Here is an 11,493-nt window from a genome sequence, read left to right as displayed (position 1 = left end):
AAATATAGGCAGAAAAGGCAGCAAAATGCTCATCGGTTCGATCGCCGAAAGGTGCACAACATAAACTCGTTAAAAACACGCACATCCCGATCCCAGACGCACCTAAACTCTGGAAGCATATAGTACATATATATGATCCGAACCACAATTGCAACCCGGTCTGCCTAATTTGCCTGCTGCAAACGTGCAATTGTATGTCCCGTTATACACGGGCCATGGGACAGGACGGCGGGTCCATCCCCGTGGTGCGGTATGTTCTCACCAGTACATATAAATGATTACAAAAAATTTATTTTGATACGAGAGGAGGGTTGGGCACGTTTCTACTGTAATTCGAACCTAACTGAAATTTTGGTTTTTCGGTAGTTTGGTTCGATTTCGGTTTTTTATCTAATAAGTTTGGTGTTCGGTAGCGTAATCAATTTTCACTCTATACTATACCGAAATAACAAAAAACGGATACCAAACTTTATCAATTCTAAAATTTAAATATTTAATTATATGAACTAAATGTATGATGCAAATAAATTGTTATTTACTTATTTGTATGTGATGTATGATGTATCTTTAAATATTTGTACCTATATAATTTTTACTTTTAAATTTATATGTAATCTATCGTGTAAATTTGTTGTGTATTGTCTTGAGTGTAAGTTACCGAAGTAAAACCGAAATCGAAGTTCTCAGTTTTTTCATTTTCTAAAAAACCAATAAATTCCTAATACTAACTCCAACGAGAACATCTAAAGGGTTCTGTACCCTAAATTTAGAGGATGAGGTCGTATTGTACGTATCCAGCAATGTAATCTAAACGTTCCTCTAAATTTAGAAAACACTAGTGGATCCTCTATATATAAAGTTTCTCTCTCCTCTCCTCTATCTATTTTCATACTTTAAACAATAGATTTAACAAAACTAAAATATGTATAACACATTTGAGAGTATGACAAATACGTATGTACAAAGTTTAAAAGTAAAATATCTCTAATATTGGTATTTCTCTACTATACTTAAAACACCAGTTTTAACGGTCGTCCTAATACTAACTCCAACGAGAACATCTAAAGGGTTCTATACCCTAAATTTAGAGGATGGGGTCATACTGTACGTATCCAGCAATGTCATCTAAACGTTCCTCTAAATTTAAAGAACGCTAGTGGATTCTCTATATATAAAGTTTCTCTCTTCTCTCCTCTATCTATTTTCATACTTTAAACAATAGATTTAACAAAACTAAAATATATATAACACATTTGAGAGTATGACAAATACGTATGTACAAAGTTTAAAAGTAAAATATCTCTAATATCGGTATTTCTCTACTATACTTAAAACACCAGTTTCAACGGTCGTCCCGCGTCATCTTTTACAAAAAGTCCCTACATTTCTTCCGAACCAACTCAGTGTAAAATATTAAAAAGTGATGCAATAGATGGGGTTTGAACCCACACCCTAATGGAAGAAGGGTGGAAGACACTGGACAAAGTTGTCTAACCAGTAGAACATCATACTCAAGTGTTTATAATATTGAATATAAATTGTACATATGTATATATGATTTTTTTAAAAAAAATAATAATCGTGCCGGGCCGGGCTAGCACTACGACCCGAGGATACGGCCCAAACACCGCACGACGCTCGTGCGGGGTTGGCCCACGCACTATTAGGGCTTGTTCGGTTATTTCCAATACACATGGATTGGATGGGATTGGAAAAAATTGAGAAGAGGTTTGACTTGTTTGGGATTTAAACCCATCCAATCCCACTCAATCCACATGGATTGAGAGCTAACCGAACAAGCCCTTAAATGGGTCGTGTCTCGGGCCGGCTCACCAGACACAGCCCATTTGACCATCTATACCTCCGCACTATAATAATGGTCCTCGCCTCAGTTGCCACCACATCGGTCGCCATTCTACTTCTTTTCTCTCTCCCCTCATGCCTCCACCTCCGCGCCACCCCATTCTCGACAGAGGGCGTAGGAGCAGACGCCTCCTCCTCATATTCGTCTAACACTAGCCCCGACACCGACTCGCGCAGTGGCTATTGCACGTCCACGAGGACGTTTCACATCATGTGCGCACCATAATTTTCGTTGTCGTCGGACGTCCCGTTCGTCTTCCCTACCTTCGCCCTGTTCTTCCACCCCAACCTACTGCCCCGCCCACAGTCGTAACCACGAGCCAACCGACGCTCGTCAACTCGGGTACGGGACGAGTTGGTCATGCTCCTGGCCTTTCTTCATGCGTGTCGTCGAGGACATGGTGGCGCCTGCCACTCTTAGGTTATCTTAGCGATGAGGACTCTAGGTCTGAGATATTGGACAACTAAGGTCCGTAGCGTGGAAGCAGTCGGCATATGCTACGGAGTTTGTGGTGGTGTTGTGTTGCTTCGGCGGGTCCAGGGCTGGGAAGACACTCGCATTTTCTTGTCCTTCTTGGACTGACGCCTGGCACGAGTGCCTCTTGGTTTGGAGCTGCTCCGGCTGGCCTTCTTTCTCCGCATGCGTGATCTCTCTCTATATATCTAGCGGTATACTACCTATGTCGCCTCTAGATGCCCAGGTCTTCGTCGTGTCCTTCTCCGGCAACGAATATGTATGCCCGCCTCTTCCCTTCCCCTCCTGCTCTATGAAACCTTGAAAGTGGGGGAGACGAGGGATGAGGTCTCCGATTTGCTGCCTATGGTACCAGTGTGTTCATAAATAATATTATGCGAAGAGTGGAGATAACGAATAAAAAAATTTGAGATCTTTTTGATGGATAATTTACGTGGGTATTTTTGTGAGCCGTCGCAACGCACGAGATAACCGACTAGTATGTATAAAAAACGAGATGTAGATGACGATGCTGGAGATGAAGAAGATATAGAGAAGAGAATCTTTTAGAGGAGACTGTAAATAACATATATAAAAGATGAAAATAGAGGAAGTTGCTAGAGTGAGAAAACCAAAGTTTTTAAAAACCGAAAAACCGAACCGAAGTTTTAAAAAGCCAAATGGAGAGAGTGAAGTTAAAATAAACAATGAGATAAACGAAAACTTTCACTAACGAAGATATCCTAACCAGCAGCCCGGCACGTCGCCCCCTAGTTAACCAGAGCAGCAGAGCAGACCCACCCACAGCCTCCACCTCCATGTACACTGCCAGGTAGGCAATAGTCCAACCACCCCTGCCGCTGCCGGCCGAACCGACGGATGGATTCGATTCCATCCCCCGGCGCTGCGTTTGACCACGTAGCGAGAACCCGCAAAATCGACGCACGCGAATATAGCCAGGGAGGACACCGCAGCGACAACGGGAGCGCAGGCGCAGCGCACCGAGACGCGACGGCCGTCCCGTGCTCTGCGTGGCCTGCAGCCAGCTCACGCACGCACGCGCGCGCCCAACCCGGCCCGCCTCCCCAGAAAACTAAAACCATGCCAAATTAACTCCCTGCCACCAACACCCCCCGTTCACCTCCTCCTCCTCCAATTCTCCCCCAATTCCCACCCTGCGGAGGAGGCAGGGAGGAAGGCCGGACCGAACAGCCCGCCCACCGCCCGCTGCGGGATTGGGACAGGGCCTGTGGCCGGCCGCCATTCGGTTCGGTTGCTTGACCGCGGCGAAGGGGCAGCGTCGTCGGCCGGGATGGACGACCTCAAGCAGATCCTGGCGCGGCCGATCCAGCTTGCCGAGCAGGTAATAAAGTGGTCTGACGAGGCCTACACGTTCCGGCAGGAGTGCATGGAGCTCAAGGCCAAGGTCGAGCGCCTGGCCGTGCTGCTCCGCCAGGCCGCGCGCGCCGACCTCTACGAGCGCCCCGCGCGCCGCATCTTCGACGACACCGAGAAGGCGCTCGACAAGGCGCTGGCCCTCGTCGACAAGTGCCGCGCGCACGGCCTCGTCCGCCGCGTCTTCACCATCATCCCCGCGGGCTCCTTCAAGAAGATGACCAACCAGCTCGACAACTCCGTCGGCGACCTCTCCTGGCTCCTCCGCGTCTCCTCCTCGGCCAACGACGACGACGACGACTTCGACGCCCACATCGGGCTCCCGCCCATCGCGCAGAACGAGCCCATCCTCTTCCTCATCTGGGAGCAGATCGCAGTGCTCTACACCGGCAACCTCGAAGCCCGCGCCGACGCCGCCGCCAGCCTCGTCTCGCTGGCGCGCGACAATGACAGGTACTCTAAGCTCATCATAGAGGAAGATGGCGTGCCGCCGCTGCTCAAGCTCGTCAAGGAGGCGCATCTCGAGGGGCAGGAGAACTGCGCGCTCGCCATCGGCCTCCTAGGCCGCGATCCGGAGTGCGTCGAGCAGATGGTCCAAGCCGGGGTGTGCTTGGCCTTCGCCAAGGTGCTCAAGGAGGGCCCCATGAAGGTGCAGGCCATGGTGGCCTGGGCCGTCTCGGAGCTCGCTGCCAACCACCCCAAGTGCCAGGACGCGTTCGCGCAGCACAACGTCATCCGGCTGCTCGTCGGCCACCTCGCTTTCGAGACGGTGCAGGAACACTCCAAGTACGCCGTCGCGTCCAAGATGTCGATACATTCCGTGCTAATGGACAAAAAGAACATCACCGGCTCTCCAGTTCAGCAGGACTTACTGGACGCAGGGGAGCACGGAGGCACGAGGTATCCGACTGGACACGCTTCCCAGAGCAAGAATGAGATCCACAGTTTGGTGCAGTCCACCATGGCTGCCAAGTCTAATGGAGGCAGTGGTAAGCACAACGTATCTAGTAATGGTGGTGTCATGGCAACGAAGCAGCACAATGCGTCATTGTCAGGAACGAGTATAAGAGGCCGGGAGTTCGAAGACCCTGAGACAAAGGCATACATGAAAGCCAATGCAGCTAAGGCGTTATGGCAGCTTGCCAAGGGAAATGCAGCTATCTGTAAGAGCATCACAGAGTCAAGGGCTCTGCTCTGCTTCGCTGTTCTTCTTGAGAAAGGCGAAGGCGACGTGCAATATAATTCTGCAATGGCTCTCATGGAGATCTGCTGTGTGGCCGAGCAGAATTCCGACCTACGACGATCAGCATTCAAGCCAACTTCTCCTGCTGCCCGGGCTGTTGTTGACCAGCTCCTGCGTGTTGTTGAGAAGGCTGAGTATGATGATCTCCTGATTCCCTGCATTATCTCTCTAGGTTGCTTGTCCAGAACATTCCGTGCTACAGAGACTCGGATTATTGGACCGTTGGTGAAGCTTCTTGATGAGAGGGAAGCAGATGTGTCTCGAGAGGCAGCAATTTCCCTGACCAAGTTTGCGTGCACAGATAATTACCTGCACGTTGACCATTCCAAAGCGATCATCAGTGCAGGTGGAGCGAAGCACCTAGTTCAGCTTGTGTATTTCAGCGAGCAGGTGGTTCAGATTGCATCACTCACCCTTGTATGCTACATTGCACACAATGTCCCAGACAGCGAGGAGCTGGCACAAGCAGAAATCCTCACGGTGCTCGAATGGGCTTCCAAGCAAGCTTACATGGTGCAAGACCCAGTAATAGACAACTTGTTGCCAGAAGCAAAGATCAGATTGGAACTGTATCAATCTAGAGGCGCAAAAGGCTATCATTAGATTAGCTGCTGTGGAAAGGCATGAAAGAGGAATTTTAAGGCGTTCTTCTTTGAATTGGCCAAGTACTGTATATACATCCAACGGCTTCTCTCTATACTCTGGCTAAACCCTTTTGATTCCAGGCATGGCAAACGTTGTTGAAGTTACACCGCTGGTTGGGTTCTCGATACAGGGAAGTAAGTTTTGTTTGTAGGCTTGGATGTTCAGAACTCCAATTCCTCTTGTTGGTGGTATAGTTTTTGGGAGATTAGCATCTTGTACTCTCTTTGGCCTAATGATGTATCGTGTATATTACATTTCACTCATCAATCTGAAAAAAAAAATTCTTAAATCCAAGACCATAATATTATTTTCGTGCACTTGACCCCATGGTTTTCTTTGACTCTTTCTTGTAGGCGTCATTTGAATTTAGAAATTTGCTAATTTTGTTTTATGCCCACTTGTTGACTATGCACACTTTTCCTTTATGTTTTGTGTTCAGTTGGAGGTTATCTTCACATTGCTGACTCATTCATCAGAGAAGTTTTCTTATAGTTGAGTGCATAAATTTTTCCTTGCATCTGACCTGATGCTCGCTTGACTATTTCTTACAAGTAGCATCTGAAAAAGAAGGTTGCAGACTTACAGTTGCCGTTATGTTCTGTCGTTCTTTTTTTCTTTTTTTTTTGAAGGAACTGCCGTTCAAATCTCGACAATATGCCTCATTCCTTAGTCTAATATGAGGTTCTAATCCTGTCCGTTGTAACTAGTCAACAGTATACCAAGTATTCAGTTTTCCAACTACCAGTCTCATCTTCTATTGTACTTGTGTATTTGGATTGTCCGGGGCGGTGAAACTGAACAGTTGAAAATGCCTTTTATCAAAAAATGTAGAGAAGTCTAGCATTGTCTGGTTCTGTCATGCAGATCACTCCATACCCGGTACAAGAACAGTAAGTTTGCTTCAAAAATTTCATGTAAGATTGACCTGTGATTTACTGACCTACCTACTTTTTTGCTACCTGTGCTTCAGTCCAAACCAAAAAATGGTCAGTTTCTTGTTATTTGATGTGACTTGTTGATTATCACTGACAAAAAGGTCTGAGCAAGGACCAGTTGATCTTTTGTAATTTTCTGTTTCCCTGTGATTGGTCCATGCATGGTTCCAAGACAACATGAACTTTTTCGGTGCATGAAACATGTTCAGGTACCTCTCCTTTTCGGAATCTTTTTTGTGCATTCATCTATTTTGGATCTCAATCTGATTCCACAATCTGAAGCTTATGGAGTTATGGTCCTGTCCTGTGTTGTCCACAGTTTATCTTTTCCTCCCCATGCGGGGTCAGGTCCTGTGTTGTCCACAGTAGCAGATGGTCCTGCGGCAGGAACTGGGCGTGAATCGTGCATGTGTTTCCTGCTTTTCCGTTCTTTGCATTGCAGTACCACTATCTGGCCTGTTTCCTGCTTTTCTTTGGACTGGTCACGGTTGCTTTCTTGGATAGTGTTGGTTTCATTTGCTTCGAGGCTTGTAGTTTGACAGATTTATCTTGTGAGCAGAGGAGGCTAATTGTCAAAACTGCGCCTCTGAATATTGTTGTATCTAGGGAAAACTGTCGTATGCAAAGCACCAAGAGAGACATGTGCTAGTAGTACAGTGGGCTGCAGCTGTTGCTGTTTATTTCCTCTATAGAACAGTGATTGCATGTGTGCTTGCTGCAGGCTGCAGCGCAGGCTTCCTTTTACGTGGACCGCTCGATGGGCCTGGGCCCGTTCGAGTCGGAGTTTTTGTTTAAAACGTTAACGTGCCAACCATTACACGGAGTTAGGAATGCAAATGCGAAGGGTACTTCGACTTAGAGATGGCAACGGATAAAAACCCGCTGGGTATTACTTGCCCAGACCTATATTCGCGAAGAAAAAATATGCCCGCCAAAAAACCCATACCCATGACGGGTATAAAATTTTGCCCAAACCCATACCCATGCGGGTTTCGGGTACCCAACGGGTTTCCCATACCCACTAACATCAACATAAAAATAATTTATCATATAAGTAACAATCAATACATTAATAAGCTAGGATAAAAGGAACAAGTGATAACTAATTTTAGCTTAAAATTTGTTATATCAAGTTTATTTCAATTAGAACATATTCAATTAATAATATTATGAGACATATTTATAAGGAATGATGATTTTAAGGCGGGTTTTAAAAACCCGTGGGTTTGCGGGTATGGGTAGTAGAAGAACAAACCCATGCCCACGTACCCGTTGGGTTTTCATTTCAACCCATTAACAAACTCATGGGTACAAAAATTGACCCAAACCCATACCATAATAGAGCAAAAACCCACCGGGTTTCGGGTAGCGGGTACCCATTGCCATCTCTACTTCGACTCGTGCCAACATCGAGATCTTCGACTGCGGCCTGGAGGGGACGAGGCGAAGGGCCACACTAGTCAAAGGGGGCTCGCTGCAGCCACACATATGCGCCCTGAAGGCTCAAACTCTTTTCCAGACAGCATAGTCCAAGTCTCGACGAACTCAAGGACGTGACTTCGCGAAGTAAGGGTGCAACATGCAGGCAAAAACCACGTCAGATTGCGGTGGGACCAAGGCTCCGCCCCATCACCATTCAGGCCCACTTGTAAGCCCCCTTATCGGGTAGATTTCATAGTATGTCTAAACTATTGTACTTCACCCTACTATAATGACCCCGGTAAGGGGAATATTCTAGGAATGTAGTATGTAACCGGGGTATAACTGTACTTGGAGACCCGCTTACCCACCCGGTTACTTATAAATACTCCCGCACTGTACACGGATGGGACATGCGACGCTACAGTTCCCTACCTACTGTTTTGTTGTGCACTTGAGTTCTCCTGTTCCCGTGTGATTGCGCCCACATGTCCACGTGTCAGCTGGTCCCAGCAGTTCCATAGGACATCTTTCGAGGAACATACTTGTATGAGTTTGACTACTAGTCACAACATATAAGATTTAGATGGTATCTAGATACTCATGAAAGGCTATAATGTTTGACTTATATGTTTTAACTAGGTATGTGCCCGTGCGTTGCAACGGTGAACAAACTACTTTATACAAAATATTAGTGCACAAAGATTAAAAATGAAAACACATATATTATCAATCTCAACATCTCACTGAAAAATATTTAAATTTAAAATTCCTTGCAGTTTCGAAACACTTATGTCACTACAACAAAGGTTTATTCATCCAAGTTGTATAATTTCATCATCAGCTTCAAGCACCTATTAACTTATAGTGCTCCAATGCGCTTAGGCCCAATTACAAAGTTACATATACCAAAATAAAACTCTCGACAAGGAAAATTATCTACTACCCTAGAGTAAATTTTGAATAGTTAGCGCCTAGCAGGTAACATAGAGTGCTCCAATACTCTTAGGCCCTTTAACTTGAAACATTGAGGGGGAAATAGCTATGAAGTATGGCCCTTTGACTTGAAACATTAGGCTAAAAATAGCTATCACAACACAAATGCCGGTAAAAGTAAATATCTCTACCTCTACTAATATTGAAGGGAATAATACTTCTTCTGCTCATGCACAACATTGGCATCTACTTCACTCCCAAACTAACCAATCAGAAAATCTACCTTTACACGTGCATTGCTACGGTGCCTATATATAACATAGGTAAACTTGTTATAGGGACAAAACAGAAAGCTATGGGGGTGGGGGCAACCAGCTTTTCCATCCCTTTGATGGTAGAGAATAGATGAAAGTTGGTGTCTGTAAAGCCCTAAAATTGGTAAAAGAAAAGAAAATAATAAAAAAATAAAATAAAGAAATATTTATATAAACTGAAATACTATTTTGTAAAAATTAAATACGTTCTCTAAGAGATTTGATTGAGCCTCTCTTAAGGGAGATTACATTAGAGATTATATTCTATTAAGTAAAAATATGATAATTATTAAATTTATAAATATGTTTATAAATTTACAGCTCATTCAAAAAATTATATTTTAATAATTATGTGTGAACTGCATATTGGGAGCATTTTCCAAAAATGGATAAAATAAGTAATATATATATATATATATATATATATATATATATATATCCACAAATATGACTTGTATCTCATGCTGCGTATTTTGATTGGTGCATCTTCTGTGTATATTTCAAATTTGAATTCTAAATTTGAAACATGAAAATAAAATGAAAACAGAAAATAAGAAATATAGAAAATAAAAAGAAGAAGAAACAGAAAATAAATAGGGGCCGGTGAAACTCACCTCTCCCGTGAGTCATGGCCACTCGGGCCATGTAGTGATGTAGCGTCTCTTCCTTTTTATTTATCATTTCTTGATTTCTTCCACCAGCCCTTGCGTCGGCACAATTTCGTACAAGACATCATCAATTTTCTTTTTCGCGTATCACTGGTCGTAGGACTCTCTTCCCTGTTGCTCTTCCACGGCGTGAAGCATCCAACCACGAGCAAGAAAACAGAATCGCCGAAGATCACGGAGATGATCCTAACAGACTCTAGCGCTTACCCGTGCCTATATATCCAAGAGCACTGCGACGTCATTCTGTATGTTGGCTAGCATCTGCCCTCCTTGTAATAGCCACCATAGCCGCATACCGGGAGGAGTGAAGGCTGCGCGGAGCGAATACCAGGGGCGTCTAGCGCGGGGCAGCCCAGATCGCGTCAACGATCAGGCCGGAGAATCCTCCTGCCACGCGCCGAAGTGGAGCTTCGCCTGCGACACTTGGGAGATCTGCCGTCCGTCGCTGGGTGAGTATATTCTCTGGTTGTTTCCTCTGCTGCGTGTAGGGCCGTTCAAACCAGAGTTTAGGGTCCAGCTGGGTTGACCGGATGCCCCTGTCTTGGCCACCGCCGGGTGACGTGAACGCGCCGCCGCTCTGGGGGTTATGTTGGAGAAGATGCACCAGCACCGTTGGATCGTGAGGTACGGCTCAGATTGATCGTTGAAGGTACCCTTTCAGCGCATTCAATCTGGGACGTTGATCGGCCGTCCTAGGGCTTGTAGTATGTGATGGCGTGTTCTGTTGTGGGGCGCTGATCTCAAATCCAACGGGTGCGGGTGCATACCGGTTCGGCTGGAGCGTCGATTTAATCTGGGCTGTCCGAGTCAGATCGGATGGCTGGGATCTATGCACACCCTTCTGCCGTGGTGAAATTGCAAAAGAGCCCTTACACTTTCCAGAAACTAACCCGCCATCCACCGCGGGGTAGATCTGTGTCTTGGGACTTTTCGCACATTAACCCCTGGACTTTCCTGTAATTAAGGCCCAGTCCAGAGAATTATAAAATCTAGAAAAAGGAATTAGAAAATGATTTTTATGCAAAAATAAATGCTAGAATTTGTTTAATTCATAAAAATGCATATTTAGTCCAAATTAATTCATTCCAATTCCTATAATTTTATAAAATCATTGCTTATCATTTGGTACCATTGTTTTGACATAAAAGTCACATTAAAATTGTTATCTTAATTAATTTTGTACTAAGCACATAGAATCTTTGGAAAATCTATAACTTAAAATCTATAACTCCAAAATTAATAATTTCTGTTCCTCTGATCTTATTTCAATGAGTAGATTATTAATATGTATTTTGCATATATGTTTGGTGTAATGTTAATTTTGCCTATACAATGTTTGTCTGTATTGCTACGACTAGCAGTGAGGTCACGAGTCATCTGAAGATCATCCTGGTACCTGGAATCTCAAGTGCCAGGCAAGTTGTGCCCTTGATCACTTCTTTTTACCTACTCATGTTCTGATTAATCATAATGATCTGCATAGGTTAATTTTGATGGGACCCAATAGGTTACCCTAGTTTGACTATCTTTATACCTTGTTCACCACTGGATTTTCGGGTAGTACCTGCTATTGCTTTATGTGGTTTTGGGTATAGAGATACATTTTATTCATGATTATCTT

The 11,493-nt window shown here is 44.8% G+C and overlaps 1 protein-coding gene across 1 annotated transcript; it reads left to right on the top strand.

Moving 5' to 3' along the window:
* Positions 1–3,458: 3,458 nt before the first annotated feature.
* LOC100382347 (armadillo repeat only 1) lies at positions 3,459–5,851 on the top strand. The gene has a single exon (NM_001175094.1). The coding sequence runs from the start codon at positions 3,630–3,632 to the stop codon at positions 5,556–5,558; it is 1,929 nt and encodes a 642-aa protein (NP_001168565.1). The 5' UTR covers positions 3,459–3,629; the 3' UTR covers positions 5,559–5,851.
* The last annotated feature ends 5,642 nt before the right edge of the window (positions 5,852–11,493 follow it).

This window comes from Zea mays, chromosome 7 (genome assembly GCF_902167145.1).
Source record: "Zea mays cultivar B73 chromosome 7, Zm-B73-REFERENCE-NAM-5.0, whole genome shotgun sequence".
Taxonomy (NCBI): Eukaryota; Viridiplantae; Streptophyta; class Magnoliopsida; order Poales; family Poaceae; genus Zea; species Zea mays.
Note: the sequence above shows the minus strand (reverse complement) of the source record. Positions and strands in the feature narration are given on the sequence as shown.

Excerpts from the sequence above, each read along its gene's own strand:
- LOC100382347 (NM_001175094.1), top strand. The coding sequence starts at position 3,630 with ATGGACGACCTCAAGCAGATCCTGGCGCGGCCGATCCAGCTTGCCGAG.